At 49.4% G+C, this 23,393-nt stretch overlaps 2 protein-coding genes across 5 annotated transcripts in view; both read right to left on the bottom strand.

The window, feature by feature from the left end:
- The window catches only part of LOC131418749 (ral-GDS-related protein-like), a 393,378-nt gene that overhangs the window by 243,843 nt on the left and 126,142 nt on the right, over nt 1-23,393 (bottom strand). Inside the window, exon 8 of one of the 3 annotated variants that reach the window (XR_009223000.1) lies at nt 12,080-12,249. The exons of the other annotated variants lie outside the window; for them this stretch is intronic. The gene's annotated coding sequence lies outside the window, so the exon portion shown is untranslated. Of the gene's footprint in view, nt 1-12,079; nt 12,250-23,393 lie in introns of those variants that run through there. 3 annotated transcript variants of the gene reach the window in all.
- On the bottom strand, nt 8,326-12,022 carry LOC131418752 (ral guanine nucleotide dissociation stimulator-like). Of its 2 annotated transcripts, XM_058563393.1 has the most exons (5): nt 11,933-12,022; nt 10,986-11,165; nt 10,473-10,575; nt 9,903-9,972; nt 8,326-8,378 (listed from the first exon to the last, which is right to left on the bottom strand). In XM_058563393.1, exons 1-4 carry the CDS (start codon nt 11,981-11,983, stop codon nt 9,923-9,925), a joined length of 384 nt encoding a protein of 127 aa, XP_058419376.1. In that variant the 5' UTR covers nt 11,984-12,022; the 3' UTR covers nt 8,326-8,378; nt 9,903-9,922. The 2 variants fall into 2 exon arrangements, with proteins under 2 accessions (XP_058419376.1, XP_058419375.1); XM_058563392.1 differs by lacking the exon at nt 11,933-12,022 and having other exon boundaries at nt 10,986-11,400.

Below are 23,393 nucleotides of genomic sequence, written 5' to 3'. Positions count from 1 at the left end.
GGCTTCTCAGGAGCTGTAAAGGCCTGATATTTTCCCTTACCTGCAAACCAATAAGTTAGCCTACCATGGTCTTATATATGCTGGCAAAAGACATGAGACCCATGGGTCAGAGACAGAGGACTTAATGACACAGCAATGGCAGTGGTCAGAGTATCAGCATTTGCACCAGTTCACTAAATCCCACTTCCTACAGGGTGATACACAGTGGGCGATGTGACAAGCAGAGAGTTGCAAGAACTCAGAGCTGAAGGAACTCAAATCTTTTATATCGGGCAGGAAGTCTGCTGACCTTTGCTCCGGGGGGGGGGTGTTAGTTTTATTATACCGGGCAGTAAGCAAGCCTGCCCTTTGCTCCAGAGGAGGCCACTATTTCTGTCTTCCAAGGCTGACAGCTCTACACACATCCTTGAAAAGATAACCTGGTCTTACTGGCTTTCAAAGATAAGCTTGACTGAGACTCGATCATCATTCAGTTCTTCTGTTTCCTTTATTGAGGTTGTGCAAATAGGCTCGTTTCTCTGTAAAGTTCACTAACTTTATTCATACATAAGGGATGCTTTTGGTTTTATTTATTAAGTTGAAATTTTCTTATTAGAGCCAACGATGAAACTATTATGGGTTGGATCTGAAAGTATGCTTTTCCATGAAAAATGTGAAAGATCAGTGCTCACAGAACTCTGCCACAAGGAGCTGATAGCAACCTAAATGATTTTAATTTGAATACTGTTTTGTACAACTTTCTTCCATCTTACTTCATCCTCTCTGCTTCTTGTAACTCTCATATGGGAATGGCGCATTTTCAGGGATTCACTAAACTCATTTACAATATTCAAATAGTTTTGTCTGTTGTGTTTTTTAATTGATGTAAAGTTGACATACAACATTATATTAGTTTCAGGGGTACAACATGATGATTCAATGTTTGTATGTATGTTGAAATGATCTCCATAATAAGTCCAGTTAACATCCGTCCCCATACACAGTTACAATTTTTTTTCTCTTATGATGAGGACATGGCGTATTTCAAGGTGCAGCAGAATCAACGATGATGTCATACTTTTCCATATACAGTTTGATGGTTTTGGACATAAGTATACACCCTTGAGACTGTCACCACCATCAAGGCCACAAACATATCCATCACCTCCCAAAGTTTTCTCTCACCTCCTTTATTACTATTATTCTGTGGTAAGAACTCTTAACATATCTACTCTATTAGCAAATGTGATATGTGCAATACAGTCTTGTTAGCTGTAGGCATTATGCCATATCCTAGATCTCCAGAACTTATTTATCTTGATAACTGAAACTTTGTATCCTTTGACCATCAGCTCCCCATTTCTCCATCCCCCAGCCCCTGGCAACCACCATTCTAACCTCTGCTTGTATGAGTTTCACTATTTAAGATTCCATATATAAATGAGTATTTGCCTTTCTCTGTCTGCCTTATTTCACTTAACATAATGTCTTCTAGGTCCATCCATGTTGTCATAAATGGCAAGAATTTCTTCTTTTTTCAAGGTTGACTAATATTCCATTTCTTTATCCATTCATCCATCAGTGACATTTAGATACTGTTACTTCCGTATCTTGGTTATTGTGAATTAGCTGCAATGAACATTAGAGTGCAGGTATCTCTTCGAGACCCTGATTTCAATTCCTGTGGGTAGATACCAGAAATGGGATTGCTGGATCATATGCAAGTTTTAATTTTTGAAGAAAGCTCCATACTGTTTTCCATAATGGCTGTACTAGTTTACATTCCCACAAGGGTTCTTTTTCTCCACATCCTCACCAACATTTGCCATCTTTAGCTTTTTTGATAATCGCCATCTTAACAGGTGTGAAGTGATGGCTCATTGTGGTTTTGATTTGCATTCCCTGATTAGTGATGCCAAACACCTTTTCATATACCTCTTGGCCACTTGCATGTCCTCATTGGAAAAAATCTATTCTGGTCCCTTGCCCATTTTTTAAATTGATTTGTCTTTTTGTTATTGAGCCGACACAAAAAAGAGACAACAAAATTTCCAGGCATTATGGGTGCTTCCCAGTTGATGCAGATGGTTTTCTATTTACAGTGGTACCAAAAGATCATATTTCGTGCTTTTTCTTCAGCTTGTTATAAGACCAGCAGTAGCTACGGCGTGGCAGATAATTAGGATCTTCTTGGTTTGGAGGTTTATAACATAAATGAGTGGTAAGGAATTTTTTATTATTCCAAGGAAATTATTGAGATCATAGTCCATGGAATCCAGGATTGATAGGTGTAGGAGGAAATTAAGGTGAGGGTCGGTGATCTGGCATTTCTTCTGAACTTGAGGGACAGGTATCTACTATATAAGTGTTTGAATAAAAATATTAGAGATCAAGAATTTCTGTGGGTGAATGTTTCCTGAATTATTTACTTTTGAATATCACCATTTGGATTATGTGAACATCTGAGATATGGGAGTAAGTCTCTAACAGGGGCTGGTTGATAATGTCACTATTGATTTAACTTCTAAAGGAGCTATGAACACCAAGTGGTCAACGGATTAAGCAAATGAGTAGTGAGAAAACACAGAAATGGTAAGATATTGGATTTAGTAAAAGACTGGAGACCGACTGTCCTGAGAGGGAGTGTCAGGACTTGTGCGGTTGAGAGTGACAAGGACAAGAAGAGAATATAATCACACTCAAACAAGAAGGGGGTGTTATCAGGATGGAGGGAGAGAAATGATCTGGAGTAGCCTTGAGTTTTGACCTTGAGCTTTCTGTTCTTGATGCAAATCTGCCTGATGACATCCCGGGACACAGGTCAGATCTATCCCCAGAGGATAGAGGGAGGGTGGAAGTACAAAACAGCCAGGATAATTGTCCTAAAAAAGCAGGCATCCTTTATCATTTGCCCCACTTTCATGATTTATTTTTATAGGGTAAGAGTAAAAGAAGGATAATAGTCACGTCTTCACAGAGGAAGCAGCGTGACTGTGGGAACCAGTCCAAACCAAAACCTGGTTTAAGCATCTTCATCCCTTTGAGGATGTCCAGTGACATATTCATGAGGCCGGTTACTAGAATCCCATCCCATCCTGGCAATGACGGGTCTCTGGGAGGACACCTTGGACCAGCCCCACCAGGTCTGCTGGCCAGAGAGACCACAAGGACTCCAGGCCTGCAGCAGTGCAGGACAACTAGTAAGTCCTTTCAATCTTTCCAAAGCATTGCAAAAACTTGCGCCTAGTCACACAAGTGAATCCCTGCCAGGTGTGCTCGCAGGTGGTCTGCACTCCAGGTCCTATGCCCACTCCTGCTAGTCTTCAGATTTGGCAGAGATGATTCCAGGAGCTGATCTGGGCATTCCACAGCTCCACTGCCAACAATTTCTGGTGATTGAGGAAGGTATCAGGAAGGAGGAAATGGCAGTGAGGAGCACAGGAGAGATACTGGTGGTAGCACTGATGGCGGACAGAGTTGCTATCGAGGCAGAGAAAGTGAGGGGTCAAGAAGGACGTCCTGACAGCAGATGAAATGGAGCAGGCACCTCAGTGAGGTCTCTTGGCAGCGTCCCTAATGTTTCCTTGCTTTGAGCTCTTGAAACTTTAAAACATACAAATACTTTTCTTTTATTAAATTCCGCTGTATGACATGGAAAATATAGACATCTGTTTCTTTCTGAGGTGAGAGGTTGAGTTTCAGGTGAGGAGAGAAAGATCTTCTTTTTTCATGCTCTTCTCTCATTTTCTTTTACTATGTACAGAATTTATTTGTACTTTCAAGTCAGCAGCGAGTTATCAACGTCATGGGATGATTCAGTTTTTCCCCTCACAGTCACAGTAAAACCTACTTAAAGTGGATTATTCTTTTTGTGTAATATTCCACTAGATTCCAAAATATTATTTCAAAAGCACTTTGATGTCTATGTTCTCAAATTAGATATTTACTTCTAAGTCTCCATTTTTATGTTCTCTGTTGCATGCTAATTCAGAGTTGCATCTAAGGAAATACCAGATTTCCCTCAGGTTTTTAGATCCATATGTGTTGGAAATTTGATTCATGTAGATGGACATGGCAGTTGGGGGATCATGCTATTATCAAAAGAGGCCTTGTCAGCATCAGTAATCTGACAAGAACCCACTGCTTGTTGGGATTTAATTGTCTATTTGTGGGATCAAGCTTTTGCTGTTGGCACTTCTCTTTCTCTTTGGAGGGAAAGTACTGTCTTCCCATTCTTTCCATTACCAAACCACTTTCCTGGGTGACTCTGCCATGTCAGGAAGGGCCTGGGATGCCGGGAACCAGGATTCATTCTCAGCTTCTGCCTGTCCTGAGAAGGCTTCCTTGGCAGAGTCCAGTCTGTGTGTCTGGGTGACACTTGCAGCCATCAGAAAGGAGGGGATAACTCACAAGTGCCAAGCAATTCCTCTGGCCCTTGTCTTACAGGGTGTTCTCGAGGAATGAGGTTCAAAATGCGAGTTGGTAACCCTTTGAAAGCTCCTAGTCATGGGGTGGGTTCTTGGTGTGAGCTCAGAGCAGTGTCTGTTCACAACCAGATGGGAAGCATTTCAGCATTTTAATTGGATCCATGCACGTCCATGGATCATCAGTTCCGTGGCATTCCCTGCTGGACACCCCCACACCCCTGTCATGACTCATCTTTCAAAGCTCCAAACAGGGTTCACACCCCAGCAGGTGGTTGTAATGTAACCACAGTACAAGACTGGGGAAAAATCACAACCACTTAGGGGCGACACACTAAAGGTTTGGACCAAATTGCCCAATTTGGAGGAGTTGGTAACACCAACACTGAACGTGTAAACTGGTGGATGGTCCAAGACCATGGACCTCAGAATGACACGGGCTCAGAAGTCACCCTAGACAGCAAGGGACAGTGTGGGGTCCCTCACTGGCCAGGATTATGGTCCCTTATCCTGGCAAAGTAGAGCTCACCTTGGATCCATCAGGTCAAGCCAGGGAGGAGACTGGGGGCCTTCTAGGGAATTTCTGCCCTAAAAGGAATTGCATAAGGAAGGCAGGGGTGCTGAAAATCCTAGTTCACAGGGAGCAGTCATGTTTATGGAACGAGGCCCAGCAGTAGCCTTAAAGCTGCGACACAAAACTTTCCCCTTGGGTACAAAACAAGCAGGAAAAGGAATTCAGAGTCCTGGACAAGGATCCCAGCAGGATTCAAATCTAGGTCAGGGGTGAACATGGAGCCCCTAGATGGGCCTCAGGAGGGAAAATCTTGCCTGCCTTTAGTCCATATGCAAATGACCTTCCTTGGGCCTTGTCTTCTCCACATGCACGTTCTGACCTTTTTACGTTGTTTTCCTCACTTACAGCTGATGCAATTCCAGAGATTGAACTAGAAAACTGCAAGTTTCTAAAATTTGGTCAGAAGAAACCTCAACAAGAGAAGTAGGATACATTCCCTGTTCCTCCAGAACGTAGAAAGGCAGTCCCTGCCTGTGGCACGACACAGTCCTGGGTAGTGCTGTTTTAAACACACCCACATTTCAGTGGTTGTTGCTCTGCCTGTGAAAGTACCTTCAACCTTTAAATCCCAAGAGAATGGGCGGGGGGCCGTGTCTGCTCCTGGAGGAGCTGAATGATACTGAAATGAACTTGTCCTCTGAGTTAGGGGGACTTGGGAGTGTCCCGACTAGTCAGGGAAGGGGCTGGCCCTTCTCCCTTCCCCCACATACAATAAGCTGATGACCCAGAAGAGTTCTTGATTCAAGGAGAAATGTGAGATTCTGTGTCTCTCTCACATGCCTACAGAAAGCGACAGAACCACACCACAACTCCCAGGCTGTAAAGGGAACAGGACTTGAATATAATATTCAAATATGGCATTTATTATTTACAACACATAACTACTGTTCCTCCCCAATGGGTGAATAGGCGCTGGGGTAGAGATGTCAGGGAGCTGGGGTGGGGTTGTCCCCTCTCTCTTGGGCTCCAGGGGTCCCCATGAATCAGCTTACAATGCTCCCCTTCCCGTCGTGTGTGAGGAGCTGGCCCTGTGCATCGCAAGCCTCCCAGCTGTGTCTGCGCTGCTGAGGATAGGGCTGTGATCGGCCACTGGTATGGGGCTCGGTGTTGGGGCCTGGGGGCTGAGTAGAAGAGTCCGGTTATCTTGGGGGTCTCCCTCAGAATCATGGGCCCCACCTTGTCCCCACTGCACTGGGTGCTCCAGACTCTGTGCTCAGTAGTGTCAGCCAACAGTACCCCATTTGTCCCTGCCACGAGGGTGATCATTTAGTATCACCTATTTCACAGAGGAGGAAATGGAGTCTCAGGAAGCTGAAGACAGTCACCCCAGTCACAGGACTGCTCAGTAGTGGAGCTGGGATCCCAGTGCCAGCTATCGGACTCCCCAAGGACACGCTTAGCTCAAAGATTTACTGAACCCCTAGGAGTCAGTCACCCCGGCCCAGACACTCACTCACCCCTGAACTTGATGATGGCCGGTTCTTCTTGGCCTTGAATATTCTGTTGCCCAACTAAGCCTGGGGTTCCAGCTGGCAGGACAGGCTGTAGCTACAGGACAGAGAGGCACTTGTGAGCCTACCAGGATCCACACATCTGATGTCCCCCCACTGACTGGATTCTGGATGTCCCAGAGGTCGCCATGCAATAAGGCCTAGGGCTGACTGGGGGGCCACTGAGACAGGCTCTCTGGACTGGCCAACAGGGAGAATCCATCCCTGCCCTCACCCAACTCCTGCCTGGCCTCACCTATCATTCTGGTTGAGCAGCTCCATGTCCTGGAACCAGGCCCCAAATCGCTCCTCGGGCTCTGGTTCTAATTCTTTGCAGCCACCTGGAGCAGCAGGATCTCCCTCATGACTCGGTATTCCTGGGACCAGAGGGAAGAAGAGGATGCAGACAGGGCCTGGCTGGGGGATGCTGCAGGGGCCTTGTGCGGGGTGAGGAGTGGGCAGGAGACGAGTGCTGGGAACCCTCCTTCCCTCCAGTTCCATCCAGGCTCTACCTGTTCTCAGAATGGGAATAATCAGCCGCCCCTCCAGGATGTTTTCCTTGATGCCATCCTCCCCTCAACCCACCCGGCAATTGGATGGGTCTCCCACTTCTCTGTTATCAAACTCTTCCACTCAATGTAAGATACAGGGGGTGGAGCCAGGGACTGTTCTGTCCATAGGGTCTCTGATTTCCACCTCCTTCCCCTCCCCTGCATGGAGTGCCACAGCTGCTCACCTCAGTCCTTTTCTCAAGGTTGATCTCATTCCCCTGGAAGGCAGACAGCCAGAGTCCATCAGACAGAGCCCTCTAGCATGACTAGCCCCCTATGCCCACCCCTTCTCATGGTGCACGACTGCCAGGTCCCCAGAGGGGCCCGGGCATGCAGAGAAAACAGGACTTGGACCTAGGCCAGGCTCTGGGATCCAGAGAAGGGGGACATGGGGGTGAGGCTGAGTGACCTGGCAGTACAACCCTCTCTGATGACAGACTTGGAGGCTGAGGCCTCAGGCAGAGGGGACTGCTCAGCCACTTATGTGCTGCCTGACTTGGAGGGACCCGATTTCTCTCACCATCCATGGGCAGCATGGCGGGAGAGTCCAGCTCAGATAAAACCTCACGCAGCTGTGCCATCAGGCAGCTCTGAGCTTCCCCAGTCTGAGCACCCCGAATGGGTGTCTCAAGCGGAGCCTCTGTTCACTCATCCCTAAGATGAGCCTGATGTGACAGCTCCCAAGGGTGGTTGAGAGGCTCTCATGACAGGAGATGTGCCAAGTGTTGAGAGCTCAGAGCTCAGTGCGGGGGCTCCCGTATCCCAAGACTCAGGACCCTAGTCCCCTGCCTGGTCCTCAGGTTCACCCACCTCGAGATAATCACCCATCGCCAGACCCAGCATCTTCAGGTCACGGAGGAATGTGCCAAGATAGGGGACGTCACCCTGTGACACCGGGGTGCACGTGGGATGAGCCTTTGCTCTCAAGTCAGCTCCCTGCAGACCCTCCCCTGAAAAATCCTCACCCTCAGCCTCCAGGCCCACCTCAGGGATCCCACGGGGAGTAGCCTAGGACCCTTAACAGCCTCTTAATTTTTCCTCCCTTCACACCCCAAGAACACCACACTCCTCCTCCTCACCTCCCAGGGCCAGCTTCTGGCAAATCACAGGGTATGCGGTCTCTGGCCCTCCCCACAATGAACCCATCCTTCACCAGCTCTTCCAGGCCCTCCTGGTCACTTCTACTGGAGGATTCAGACACTGTGGCTCCAAGAGGAAGGGCCATCCTTTCTTGATTTGAGGCCTCCAGCTCGAGGCCAGAGCCCCTCCCCCACAGGCACACTCACGTGCTGCTCCTGCTGCTGTTTCTCCTGCACTCTCTGGGGGTTGCTCTCCGGGAGGCAAACATGGAAGGCCCCTCCTGCCAGAGTCGAGGACAGTGTCAGCGGGCCATACTCCCCTCACCCCATTTCTCTCCAGCACCAGTGGCCTCCGACCCTGGACATCTGACTCTAGTCAACTGGTACCAATGCCATTCCACCCTCCAAGGTCTTGTGATTCCAGAACAAGCCCAGCTCCAACTCTCACTCTGGGTGTGAGCTTGGGCTTTTGGTCTGGCCTCCCCGAGCCTGTTTCCTCATCTGGAATGTGGGAGAACTCCAGCTACCTCACAGGTTCTCCTGAAGACTCAATGTCACATGACTGTCATCATTTCTCTCGCCCTCACCCCTCCAGGTGGAGCAGGCAGAAAGCTCCCACATTCCTTTCGTCCCTCTTACCTCATTACCACCCTGTGAGGCCTGCACCACATGATGACCCTCCATTTCCCTGATGAGGAGACAGAGGCCCAAACAGGGGCAGTGAGTTGCTCAGGGGCCCACAGAGGAGAGGCCACTTGCCCCTACCAGCCAGAGGCCTTGTTCCAACATCCTCACCTAACGCCCAATCTAACCACTGACAAGAGTCCTGTCCCCTGTGCTCTCAAATCTTGGGCCTGAGCCAAGCCATGGATGGAGAGGATGGGGTGTTTTTGGAGTGTGGTTGAGTGGCTCCTGCCTGCCCTAGACCTGTGGAGTGTATGGCCCCCAGGCTGGGACAGAGGCCATGCCAAAGCCTTCTCCTCACCAAGGAACCCCTCAGGATATTCCCCTGCACTGAACTCTTTCTTTATCCACTCAGGAACTGGACCTCCAAGGTGTCACATCTGATCCACAGGTAAGGGGGTGATAGGAAGCTTTGCTCCCTCATTTACATGAAGCTCTTAACGTCCTTTCAGCAGGATCCATTAAGAATCCATCAGTTGCCTAGACGCTTCTCATAAGCCACCTGGGGATATGTCATTGCCAAGCAGGCACTCAGGTGAGACTCCTGCGGTTGACTTGAGTGACTGCTCTAGCGGTCCAGTGGGGAGTCCCAGAATGTACACACATTTATCTCTGGTGCAGCCATTCAGACCCAAGGATGAGCAGCCTGTTTGTCCACCTGGGCCATTGGAATCCCCTGCTGTGCCCATCCCTGGGGCAGGCAGGGTGACCTCCCCTTTGAGACATGGTGAAGACAGAAGGAGCAGTTGGGACCTGGCTTCCTGAGGACAGGTTTAGGCTGAGGGCTAACCCCCCCCCCAAACCACCCAACAGCCTGGAACAAGCTACATCCATCAAGATGGACGTGCATGGAAGCCAGAGACCTGCTGATGGTGCCAGCTTGGCAACTCATCCTGGAACAGCCCAGCCAACACCACTGTGTCCCGTGACCAGGGCCTCCTGCCTATAAACAGCACCCCACCGCCCCATGGACCAAACAGATCCCTCTGCTTGTTAACCTCGACAAGATAGACGGGAATGTTTCAGAGAAAGTTCAAGTCAGAAACTATCAAAACCTCAGCCTGCCCTGTCCCACTCCCCCTACTCCTCCTCTCTTTCCAGTCCCCTATCCTCCACTTTACCTTTGTCATCAGTTCTCTGCTCAAGGACTCTTCTTGGCTATAGCGCTCCTTAAGTTTTTCAGAGCTCTCCCTGAGGGGAGGGGAAAGAGGGAAAGATAAATTTAGGGATAGTGTAAGGGGTCTGAGTGCAAATCCCTTTTCTTTGACAACCCAAGAGATTCAACCTCCCTGGAGGAGTGTTCTCACTGGGATCCACTGAGCTCTAAAGTCTCGTAGGACTGGGAGGGGACTCTCCTGTTGGTCATTGGTGTCTCCACTCCCCAGCTCTACAGAGCAGCTCTCTTTTGACCACTTTGAGTTTCAACTGGGCATAGAGTTCTGTTGCTATAAACACTTGAAAATCTCCAATGTGGCTCAACCCAGAACCTGACATTTAGGGAAACCGAGTACTGAAGCAGAACTGGTGCACTAAGGACACCAGGAGGCTTAGAGACCACTTGCCAAGGCCCAGGCCTTGTCCCCAGCATTTGCTGCCTCCCAGGAGTTCCTAGCTGACTGAGGGGCCAATGGCAGATATTCAGGAGATCCCTCATCCACCCTGGTCCTCCTATGGAGAGGGGCACTACCCACCAGGAAACTTCCCTCGTGTATTTTTCAGGTGGTTTGTGGAGGTTTTCTGCAGAGCAGAGATGACAGTACAGGGTGAGGAGAGGTTCTTCAGGATCTTGCACTCCTGGGGAAGGGAAGAGAATGAGCTGTGAGGTGGGGCGCTGGAGCCCTGCTTGCTCTAGCTTCAGTCCCCTTCTATTTAAATCTCCTCTCCTGGATGAGACAGATGCTCAGGGAGCCCCAGAAGGGCACATTTAGGACCCAAAGAGTAACACTCACAGGTAGGAGGATTTTAGCTCAACCCAGGGAAGGAGTCAGGTAGGAAGTGAGCATCCTCCCACTGGGACCTGGAGTCAAGATCAGTGGACCCCTGGCAGGAAGGGCCTAGGGACTGTGCAGGGGCTTAGACCACACACTGCAATCCTGGGAGCTGATAAAGGTGGAGAGGCAGTTCCCAAGGTTCCAGAGAGGGGCTCCACTGGGCCTCCCACAGCATACCCTGGCCACCTGGATGCAGTGCTCCACCACCCTCACCCTGTCCGGCACCGTCATGCTCAGGTCCCCGAGGCAGGTGGTGATGATGAGGCTGACCACTCTTCTGATGTGGTCGACGGTGGCCTGGAGAGTGGGTGCCAGGTGCTCATTGCCAGGCTTGTTCCTCTTGCCCCAGGTGGAGCCCAGGCACTGAGAGGGCACCACCTTCCGGAAGAGCTCCTGGGGAACAGGGGGAGTGTCACCCAGCATTGCCACACCCCAGCTCTGTGTCCACATCCCCAAAAGTCCCACACAGGAGTCACAGTTTAGAGCTGGAGCTCAGGAAGCTCAGGATGTGGCCTGAGCCTTGTGAGATTCCCTGGGTTTTCTTCCCTGTCCACCGAGGACACCCAGCACAGGATGACCCAGGAGCCAATACTGGCAGGGAAGGGAGAGGGTCATTTGCACCCACCCTGTCCTGGCTAACTCCAAGCTCCAGACTGTGGCTCAACTCGGCTCATCCCAAGGGGACATCTTCCACCACCCTGATACCCCCTCTGGTCCCATTCCCTATTCTGATGCCCATTCCCCCATGGCAGCTACAACCACGGTCCTTGTCTGTCTTCCTTGTAGTGAAGTACACATCAGGTGTCTAATAAGTCCTGAGGCTGTGGAGCCTCCTTGCAGAAGGTTGGGCCACCAGGGATCTGGCTGCACACAGTGAGTTCCTCTCCTTACTGATAGACCAGGCCTTGCCCAGCTTTCCATCTCTTCTACCTCATGGAGTTGGCACAGCCACTCCTTGCAACAGGTCCTGTTAATGTCCACCTCTACGGTCTGCAGGTGGACAGCAATATCTTAGGGGTTCAGAAAGTTGCCTAGGTCGTACGGTTGGTAAGGAGTGGAGCCAGGATTTGGGCCCAGATCATAGGAGTCTGGATCAGGTCTAAGGCAATAATGGCAGAAGGAAGGCCTGCTCCACCCCGCCCGAGAGCCCAGCTGCTCACAGCATCCATCAAGGTCAACTGCTCCACCACCAGCTTAGGAGGGAAGGCCATGAGGTTAGGCTTCTTCTCATGCTGCTTAACAAGCACAGGTGGAGATGAACTTCCCACTAGAAATGATGGTCCAGGTGACTCCAGCTCAGCAGCTCCCACTCCTGCTGGAGCCGAAGTGGGCCCTTGCTCCAGCTCCAATACTGCTGATGGAGCGGATGCTGGCTCCAGCGCTAGAAGGGGTGATGTCAACAGAGCTGGAGACAGCTCTACCTCCACCACTGCCCACTGCTCTGCTTCTGCTGCTGGCTGGAGCTCTGCAGCTGGAGCTGGAGCTGGAGCTGGATAAAGAGAAAGGTTCACCCATATAGCTAACTTTCCATGTGTCCTTCTAAATACAGAAATGATCCCACATCCCTTCCAGGGATACCCAGGCTGTGGTTCCCTTTACACTCTGGCTCTGCCTCAGTGGCCTCCAGCAGCTCACACTGGGCAAGGGTAAGAGGGTCATGGCAGCTCAGCTTCGAATCAGGCAAGGTGACATGCATGTACAACCCCTTTGGCTTGAAAAAGGGACAGCCACAGTCTGGTCCTGACCTAGTTCTGGTCCAACCCCATCATCTCAAGGTCCTGAGTGTGGAGACCCTCTGCTCCTGCTCTCACCTCAGAGCAGCACTAGATGGTGTTTGTGGTCTCATGCACCTGCCCCTTGTCTAGTGAGTTGGTGGAGTTGAAACCATTGGGCATCTCCTCGACGACCTCCTGAGTGGAGTTCTGCAAAGACTGCCCAGGAGCTGGGCCAGAAGGAATCAGGGGCTGGCTGCACACTGCCACTGGGGTCAACCCCCAAGAGAAAGTCTGCTCCTCTGTTCAGACACAGAGTGACATCCCCGCAAAGAACTGTGGTCAGGAAGGGAAGGAGATCAAACCTCCACGGCTCGGTAACATATGAGTGGAGGAGCTCACATTCTGATGCTGCCAGCCATGACCTGGGGTATGACCATGACAGACCCACCAGGCTTCTGACACCTAACCACCAGCTCCTGCCCAGGAATGACCTACCCCTCATGCCCTGCCTTCCCCTCTCTTCAAAGACACACAGACACACACACACGATGAGGGACAAGGGGTGTGGGACTGCTCACGTGGGATCACAGTTGTGTCCTGGCCGGCACTGCCTCCTTCCAGACGCCCAGAGACATCGGGGATGAGGGCTGAGCCAATGGCGGCAACGCCAAAATGATTCTCTTTCTGGACATTTTTGAGTCCAGATTCTCCAAAAGTTGGGATACAACAACAAAACGTTTTTGCCTGTTGACTGTCTCCAATCAAGTGAGCTGGATGGGGGCCTGTGGGTGCCTGGATACCAGAGTTCTAAGATCTGTCAGGGTCTATGACCAAGGAAGTAGATCATTTTTCAAGATTCCTTTACCTGGGCCCCTTCCCTCAATCAGACTTGTCGAGAGCTGCCCCCTGGGCCCAGGCCGCTCAGCCTCCTCCCCCATATCATCTCCTGAACTGTACACAAGGAGCATACACAGCCATAGCCACAGCTCCCTGGAATCCTAAGTCGTGTCCTAGCTTTGAGGAGACAGAGATGAATGCAGACCTTCTTTTTCTTACCAGTTCTGCTTCCTGGGAAAATCCTTGTGTCACTCAGGTCCTCCCCAGTCTCCAAACCTGTACCATGATGATCAAGCTAGAATCTACTTCCTAGGGACATTACCCGGTGTATATGACATAATATCTATTACCCCTGTGGGCTAGTGTCACATGTACCTAAACTTAGAGTTGAAGAATAATAAGAAGGGGTGATATGTAGCACAGAACACCACTCAAAACAGGCCTGTGTTCTAGCAATATAATATTGGAACAGTCGCTTCCAACTTGGCCTCATTTTCAGGTTAGCATCATGAGGGGGTTGAAGCTAATGGAAATTTAGATATTGCCATCCTGCGGCATAAAACCATTCAATTGTTTCCTGTTTTATGGAGAATGAGACCCAAGTGCCTCATCTTGGCCCATGAAGTGGGTAGCCTCCACAGTGGTACCCAGTAAGCCCCACCCACGGTATAGCCATCCCCGTGGAACCACTAAGTGGTTAGTAACTGGCTTCTGAATATAATAACAGCCTAGGTGATGGGATGTATTGTCTAAAGTTTAACTAACAAAGTCTCTCACTTCCTCTTACTCCCTCTTTCATGTTCCATCTCTCTCTCTCTCTCACTGTCGAATCCCTGTAACTGAGGAATCAAATACCAGTGTTTGGGGCTTCCCAATGTGGAGGCCTATAGAGGAGAGAAGCACGGGGGTGCCCAGGCCAACAGACAGACAGAAACTTAGGCTCTCAGTCCAAACTGAACCCTGAGGGCTGAAGTGATCTTGGGTACGAGTCCTCCCCCTGTCAAGCCTCAGTTGAGGCCACAGCCCCAACCTATTAAACTCACTGAGGCAGAGGCACCCAGCTAAAATATGCCGGATTGCTGATCCACACAAATTGTGAGATAGTCAACATTTGTAGTTTTGAAATGCAAGGTTAGGGGCAATGAAGTCAGAGAGGGAAAGGTAACTGACACAGCCTACCAGGCCCTGGCCCTACCTTCCACCCCAGCTCCTGTTCTCTCCTCCCAGGCTCCCTCCAACCACACTGGCCACCTTTCTAACCTCCTCTGGCCAAACTCACTTCTGCCTGTGAGACTCAGGACCAGTGATGCCATATCCCTGACACACTGCTCCCAGAGTCGTGCAGGTCTGACTCCCTCCTGTCATTCTGGTCCCAGCAAATGTCACCCCAGTAAGGCCTTTCAGACCCTCCTACCCAGTGATGCCCAGCCCTCCCTCACAGCCTCCTGCTGTGTTTCTCTATAGCACTTGTTCTTTTCTTGCTCATGTCTTTGCTTTTGTCCATTTCACCTCTAGACTGTGAGCTCCTGGCAGGCAAGGACCACTTGGTCATTTTCATCCTGCACTTCGGCCCACCAGGGCACCTGGCACAGGGTGAGTCCTCAGTTCACAGCTGCTGAATGAGTACATGGGAAGATCTTGCACCCCTCCCCCTGCTTCTGACCAACTTTGATTGTGGAGATGAACACTAGTAATAGGAGGTACAAGTTGTTTCTGAGGCAAGGGGACAGCCAGAAAGACCTCTGCTTGACTCTTCGCTGTTCCAGGAGTCAAGCAAAGTTCAGTGGATACCATGTAAATTTCAGGTTTACAGCAGCAGGACTCGATGTATATATATATTATGTAATATGTATGTAATATGTAATATATGTTATGTAATAACCATGTAATTGTTACCAAAATAAGTTTACTTAACATCAATCACCAAACAAAAATAAAAGGTTTTTTCCTGGTGATGAGAAGTTTTAGGATCTACTCTCTTAGCAACTTTCAAATATACCACACAGCAATTTTAACTTGCAGAGTGCTGTATATCAAGTATATATCAATACAACTGAAAAAAAAAATAAAAACAAAAACTCACTGGCCACCACTAACACAAGTGGCTGCTCGTCCCCTGGTGGCAGGCACTAGCACTGCAGCCCTCGCCAAAATGCCACCAAACAGAAAAGAACCTTTCTTCAGGTGTCCTCAAGACAGAGGCTCCCCAGACTCCTAGGGGTAAAAGAGCAGGACCTGTCGCCTTCGAAGGAGTGGGAGGAATCTCGGGAGCCTACCTTTTCCCCCATCTTGCTGTCCCCCACCAGGTGTCTTCTTCATTCCTGAGGCATCCAACCTCAACCAGGACAATGACCCTGCCGCCAGATGAGGACCTCTGGACCTCCAGATAAGAACAATGACTGGTCTTCTCTCTTGTCTCTAGACTTGGTGTCTAGGGCTCTGGCATCTTCTTCCTTATCCCAACTTCTCATCCGCCCAAGCCCCCAAGCCTCCTTAGTTCTAAATGATCTCAAGTGGGTGGAAAGCATTTTCTCAGCGTTTCAGAGCACAGTAGGTCATCAACAGAGAACCTAGTCCAACAAACATGTTGAGAGTGACTGGAACCCTTGGAATCACCCACTGGATGCACTCCACTTTATACAGGAGGACCCTCACTGAGATCTTCTCTTCTGTTCCCAATGCCTACACAAGAGGAGGATGTGCTCATCACAGTTCTGGGTGCCCACAGAGGTGGACTGCAGGACTCCAGTCCTGTGCCCTCCAAGCTTGGCTAGGGATGGGTCTGGAACAGGTAGAAACTTAGGAACCATAGGGATTCCTCTGCCCATCTCTGGGCCTCTGGGCATGTATCTAGGAGAACGGATGCTATGGCCCCATGAGAGAGCTGCCTCCAACCTCTCTCCTTCCTGCCTCTTGTCACTTCCCCAGTGTCGGCTCTTTCTTGACTGCACTTCCATGGCCCCCACATAAGAAATCAGTGTGAGTGGGTGTGCCTGTGCACATGCGATGATGAGGAGAGGAATATGACCCCATATGGACAGGGTTGGGCAGCAACCCCCTAGGATCTTAATACCTCTCATTACCAAAGGAAGCCTGAGGGAAGGGGCAGAGCCTTGGCCAAGGAAGCTGGAGCCCTGTCTAGTCTTTGGGATTCTGACTACCTCCTGTGGTCTGGGCCAGTACCTGCCTCTTCCTGGGCCAGTTTACCAACTGTACAGTGAAGGGTAAGATGTGCAACAGCACAAGCATGTGCTCGGCCAGGACAAGTCATCAGGCCCCATAGATACTTTAAGTACACTTTAAGTGTGTTGAATACATTAATATTGCTGTGCAATCATCACCATGATCCATCTTCAGAACACTTCTCATCTTGCAAAACTGAAACTCTATAACCATTCATGAATAACCCTCCATTCCTTCTGCTCTCAGATCCTGGCAAACACCGTTCCACTTTCTGTCTCTCTGAATCTGGCGATTTCAGGGACCACATAGAAGGGAAATCACACAAGGTTGTATTTTTGTGACTGGCTTATTTCATTTAGAGTAATATCCTGAAGGTTCACCCATTCTGTCCCATATCTTAGAATTTCCTTCCTTTGTTAAGGATGAATAATATGATATTGTATGTATATTCCACATTTTGCATATCCATACATCCCTGCACAGATACCATAGCCAGGGCCAAAACCAAGCCCAAAATCAAATGGGGCCCCAAACAGATTTTTATCAATGGTCCCTTGGAGACTACTTTCTTAAGCCACGTTCCATATGATATTTACTAAGGATCTAGTCTTGGGCCATGAGTTGTTTTTCAGAAACTCCGTTTTTTCTCCTTGAGCAAGTTTCAACTGGTTTGAGCCAGTGAGACCACAAGACGGCTGGCAAGACTCAAACTGTGGCTGCACAAGTGACTGGAGGATGACCTGGGAGACCAAGAACTCCCCTGCTGATCATGTGAAGGACACTGCCTTTTGAATGTGGGATGTATTACAGAATATGAAAATCTTCTTGTGCAAAATGCCTAGGACTGCCCCCAACCTTCCCGCACCCACTCTTTTGCCCTTCAAAAGCCCTTTTCAACAGCCCGTCGGGGAGAAGAATTTAACCTTTGTCTCCTGTCTCCCTGCTGTTTTCTTCTAAGGGTATTATAGTTTTAGCTCTTACATTTAGGTCTTTGATCCACTGGGAATTAAGCTTTGTATGTGGTGTTAGGTAAGGGTCCAAGTTGATTCTTTTGCATGTAGATATCCACTTTTTCCAAGACAACTTGTCGAGAAGACTTTTTCTCATTGAACAATCTTGGCACCCTTGTCAAACATCACTTGATCACACGGATGAGGGTTAACTTCTGGGCTCTCAATTCTGTTTCCATTGGCCAATATGGCTGTCTTTATGCCATTTCAATGCTGTTTGGTACTGTAGATTTGCAGTAAGTTTTCAATCAGGAAGAATCAGTCCTCCAACTTAGTATCAAGATTATTTTTGGTATCTGGGCTTACTTGAGATACCATAAGAATTTTAGGATGGTTTTTTTCTATTTCAGCACAAAACGTCCTTGGGATTTTGATAAGGACTGCACTGGATTTGTTGATCTCTTTGGATAATGCTGACATCGTCACAATAAGGAGCCTTCCAATCCATGGTGATGGGATGTCTTTCATTTCTAGTAGTGCTGGGTGGCTGTTCAGGTTGAGGGGGCAGCACTCCTCAAAATAGTCATGCAGATATCCACAATTCCTCCTCACTGTGCCTTCATCATTTCCTTAGAACCCATCGACAGTCAACAGGGGGCAAAATGCATGTAAAATGCACGTGGGAAGTTTTCAAAGACTGGGTGTGCATGGAGCACACATTTCTTCCACTCCTCTCCATTAGCAAAAACTACGGACTGAACCAGCAGACCCTAACACATGGAGACTGCAGACTCAACCAGCAGACTCCAACAAATAGGGACTGTTGAATAAGCAAGGATCAGGGACTCAGGATCCTGGTAGAATCATCTGCCAGCTCAAGCTGACCCGCTAAGGCTTTGTCTGACACTGCGGACTAGCCAAAGGCTAATACTGATACTCTGATAGAGCATGTTGTCAATCTAGAGTGACCCATTGACCCTGGACTGGAAAGCCAGTTAGATCGGGAGCTCAACGCAAAGACAGTGGATCTCAGATCCGAGAGGAACTTACCCACGGCCCTCAGAAACAGCAAAAAGGATGGAGAACTCAAAGGTTTTGAGGGTACCAATGCTTGTGTTTCTCATCCCCTAAGCCATCAGATGTCTCCTTTGGATCCACTGCTGCCACCAAACTGGTACCAAACAAAATAAAAGTGAGTAAATTTTAAACATCTTGTTGGCTTTATTCAACAGTTCATGAATCAGGCAGCATCCAGTCTACCAGAGAGAAAGGTGCTCCAAGAAGCTGTACAAAATGAAAGACTTTTATAGGCAGAAGGGAGCAGGAACAAGGAAGTTACACTAGAAAAAAAGGATGGTTAGTTACTGCAAGGTTACCTTCCTTTAGGGGATGGCAGGGCTCTATCAGGAAGATGACCTACCTGCTGCTCATCAGGCCAATTCCCATTGACTGGTTTAAGATTCCATTCCTGGGAGGACCAAAAGTCTGATTAAGTCTCGGCTTGTTGATGTGGGGCATAGCTTAAGCGACTCCATTTGGGCCTGGTGTCTTGTTTTAAACACATGACTTCTGCTGGTCTCTGATTTCCCCAGTTACACCCTGGCTGTCCATTCACTGACCATTGTTGGTCACACACCCACTGCACGTGCCTCCAGTCCTTCCCTTTCAACACCGTAATCTCACACATAGCTCCTCCCGACACTATCATGACATCTCCCACCACATCCCATATACCTTCCACACTGCCAGCAAGACGCTTCAGAGACACCACCACCATTTATGTCCAATGGGCTGAGATGGCTGCGCATACACTGGGAATCAGGAGTCGCAGGGTCTGTCACTTGGCCTCCAATCATCTATTGTACCCCAGCTGAAGGGCTCACCCTGCGGAGAGACTCAGTGGTAGCCAACTCCATCGAACAACACCATCTTTGCCTCAGGCTTCCTTCAAAATGCTCTCCCCACTTTCTGCCCCAACTGCTCCTTGAGGGATCACTTTGGGGTAGACTTCGAGGCCACCTTGCCCAGGCCCAAACAGCTCTTGGCCCACAAACATTTTAACCATAGCCCCTGTAATGATATAGCACAGGTAACCAGTGAATGGGTGCAAATTACTGATTTTACCTCCAAGACTCCTAATGAATATTTTACACCAGGAGCATCCACTTTTGGGTTTCACTGTGAGCTGATATCACAAGGCTCTCACCCAGTGAGCTTCTCTCTTCCCCAGCCCTCTGAGCAGCTTTCTCCAGACTATATTCTGCAATGCATCATTGTCTGTCTTTCAGCCTGCTTCCCTCAGGTCGCAGGTCCTCTGAGTTTCCTGCCCTGACAGGCTACCACCAACCCATAGAGACACTGTTAGTCCTATAGCACTGGGTGTTCAGTTCTACTAGGATTGACTAACTGGACTGGGCACAGGTAAATTGGCCCTACCCACACAAAATCAGCAAACTGAGGCAACCAAGAAGTAGCGACAACCTTAACACAACATGGACAACAACTCAGTAGGAACCTATCCTAGCCCTTGTACAACAGTCTCATGAGTCTCTTGTCCAAATGGTTTTAGAAAATGGCCTGGCCCTAGACTGTCTATACCAACCAAGGAAGGAAGGCTTTGTGCCTTTCCTAGAATCACTTGCTTAATGTACATCAACACACAAGTTCAAACCTACATCCACCAGATTGCCCAAGAGGTTAAAATATTGCATAATATTATCCAAATCTTTGAACAGGTACCCAAGGCCCCCGAGATCACTGACCTATTTTCATGGCTGGTCTCTCCAAGTTGGGAACAATGGCAATGGACTGGATTGTAGACTGTTGCTTGTATAATCATAGGATTTGTTACTGTAGCTCTCATCAGATGTTTACTCTCTTGGCTACAACCTGCCCTACCCCTAATAACTCCATTAATTACCCTTATTAAATATCCCAACCAACTTAAAATTAACCAATACTCTGATTAATTTAAAAAATTCAAAAGTTTTATGGGAAAAAATCTGCTTAATGTAGAATACTCCGTTGTAAGCATTTTAAAGTATACAGTTCAGTGGCTTTTAGTACAACGGTTAAGTCGTGTGGCTATCACCACTAACTAATTCCAGAACATTTTCAACACCCCCAAACAAACCCATACTCATTCACACTCTATTTTCTCCTAACCCAAACCCATGGAAACAACTCATCTGTTTTCTCCCCCTATGGATTTGCTTATTCTGGACAGTTCATTCAAATGGCTTCATGCTAGTCCTTCGGATCTCAGCCTTTCCAAGGCCTCTGCTGTGTTCTCGGATGCTGAGTGAGCTGCCCAGCCTGGGCCATACCCTCTCCCCCGCCATGCCTGGTGGTCAGAAAGGCCCTGCCCTTTGTGGGTACCTCTGTCAATATCCCCCTCTCCAGTCCCCTTGCTGTGCCTGGAACCCCCCCGGGTAAGAATCTGAGCAGCTGGGTAAGGCATGGGAGTGCCTGGTGCCTGTCTTTTCAGCCACCTGCCTGCCGCCCTGGGAGCGGGTTCTGCCTGAGCTCTCCGGGCCCAGCTGTACCCTTGGGTGGGAGCCAGGCGCGTGCCTGGGTTGCAGTGAGTGCTGCAGGCCCGCACTTTCCTTTGTGTCCCTTGTTCCTCACTCAAGCACTCAGCTGCAGAAAAGTCTGCTTGCTGGCAGGCTGGCCTGTGGCCTGCCCAGCAGCTTGAGCCACAGCCATTTTTGTTTGTTCTGCCGTCTCTGGGCTCTTGAATCTCGGGCGCCAGCAGCCTGCGCGGGCAGTGGGCTCATAGCACTGGAGGAAGCCCTTAGGCCATTGTCAGGGAAGAAGGAGAATCCCTTTCCGCCCTTTCCCTTAAGGTTCTTATGGCTGGCCAAATAATTAAAAGACAGGTTAGGAGGAGAAAATAATACCAAGTTTAATAACATGTGTAGATGGGAGAAACCAGGGAAAGTTTCTCAACACAATAGCAGAGATTCACGTCTTAAATACCATCTTCAGCTAAAGACAAAGGAGGATGTTGGGGGTGGGGAGGGAGACAGAAATCACAGTAATCAAGGGTATGTAGACTTAAGGCCTTATCACCCACACTGATAAGTTTCTAGAGAGGCTATCCCCCCCCCAGAGGGAGATACCTTTACAAATGGAGATTTCCCTTATAAATGTAAATGTTTGTCTGGCAACTCCTAGCAGGGCCACCTAGAGAATGTGGCCAAGAAGAGACAGAATTTTTGCTAAGAGAGGCTTGCTGGTGCCTTTCCTATTGTAACATCTATTTTACATTATATTACAGCCATCAGATGACAGTAATTCCTTCCTGGAACAGGTCTTCTATGTTAACTTCTTTAGGCAGTTTGGGAGAGGTCAAATGTCCGTCAGAGAAAACAATCAAGGTAAAGAGACGTATTTCATGGTGGCCAAATCGTGATCTCCCACATCATGAATCTTCCCACTGAGCCTAAGGCATTCAGTCCCCCCGCGGTACCCCCAGTCCCCTCACCTCCCAGTGGTGAAATTTCTCTTTGTTGGGAGAGGGTCTCACCCTCTTATTTTATCAGAATGATGGTGACTGGTGCAGTGGGGACAGAGAAAGGTTTCACCTGTTTGTGGCCACTGGGGGGTGTGAAAGAGGGGATAAGTGGGGATGGTGGGAGACACTTGGGGGGAAGGTTGAGTGCAGGCGCCTGTGGGAGCAGTAGCCCCCTGGTCTTGGGCGGAAGAAGCCACTCCCGGGCACAAAGTGTGATCTTCCTTTACTTCCTGGTCCTTCCCCAGGAAGTCCGTGTAGGAAGAGCTCTTAGCATTTAGTGACAGGGGTGGTTGAGAGACGGGTTTCTTTTTATTTTGGTCTCTGTATGGTGGTGGGAATTTTTCTCCAACTGAGGGGAACCATCCCCCACCCCTTCACATCTGAATGTCTCTCTTCTCCCCCAGTTTTTGGGGGACAAAATGAGCTTCCTCTTGGGGGTCTGATTTCACTGCAGTGTGAAGTCGCAGGTGGAGCTGAGGGCCGCGTTGGCCTCTCTTTCTGGAGGTGTGCCCGCCCCAGCCGCTGCATCTCTGGTCTTCTGAATGGCAGCCGACGCTGTGATAGCCCCCTGCCTTTGACATTGACTTGTATGAGAACTGGGAGCGCTCACTACTTTTTTGTGTCTGGCATTTTATTTTACCCTTTAAAAATCTATCCATCTTGCCTGCCTCTCATCAGCCACAAATTAGGACACAGGTCGCAGCCCCTGCAGGGCTGCCCCTTGGAGTGCCCTTACTTCAGTATGTGTTGTTCCAGACTCAGCAGGAGGAGCTGAGTTCCCTGTCAGGGGCACTGACACGGGTGCTGCTTTCAGGGCCACTAGGCCCCAGCGAGGCTGGGAAGGGCAGTGATCGAGGCAGCACAATGATGCAGGCAGCATGCGGGGAGGAGGCTGGAGTGGAGTCCGGTTGGGCCATGGCGCTCCAGGTTATCCTGGCAAGTCATTTCCGTGGGCTTGGGTCTCTGGAAGCGGAAGGGTTGCTCAGATGAACTCTGGAAACGTGAGCTGTGGTTCTTGAGTTCCATGAATCTGACTCCAAAATGGCCGGTCACTACCCTGAGTCCCTCTTGCCAACTCAGGATATGTTTTGGAAGAAATGTGATCAGACGGGATTGCCAGGGCGTCTTTCCTCCAGGGCGGTTCTTCCTTAGGCTCTTGAGGACTTGGTGGCGGCAGTGGTCACCTGCACAGATGTCTGGTTTTCACCTGGAAACCCACCCACCTGACCCTGGCGTGCACTGCCGGTTCTCGGGGGCTGCGCGTGACGCTGGGAGCCCACGGGTAAATAGCCTTTCCTCAGACCTTCCGTGGACCCTTTTCTGGGATGTGACACAATCCCTCTCTGGTAAAATTGAACCTGGGGGAGGGAAGTGAAGCTCTTTCTCTTACTTCTCGCCAAAGTGAGGCCAGGCTGTTAAG

The sequence above is a fragment of the Diceros bicornis genome, chromosome 19 (genome assembly GCF_020826845.1).
Source record: "Diceros bicornis minor isolate mBicDic1 chromosome 19, mDicBic1.mat.cur, whole genome shotgun sequence".
NCBI lineage: Eukaryota > Metazoa > Chordata > Mammalia > Perissodactyla > Rhinocerotidae > Diceros > Diceros bicornis.
Note: the sequence above shows the minus strand (reverse complement) of the source record. Positions and strands in the feature narration are given on the sequence as shown.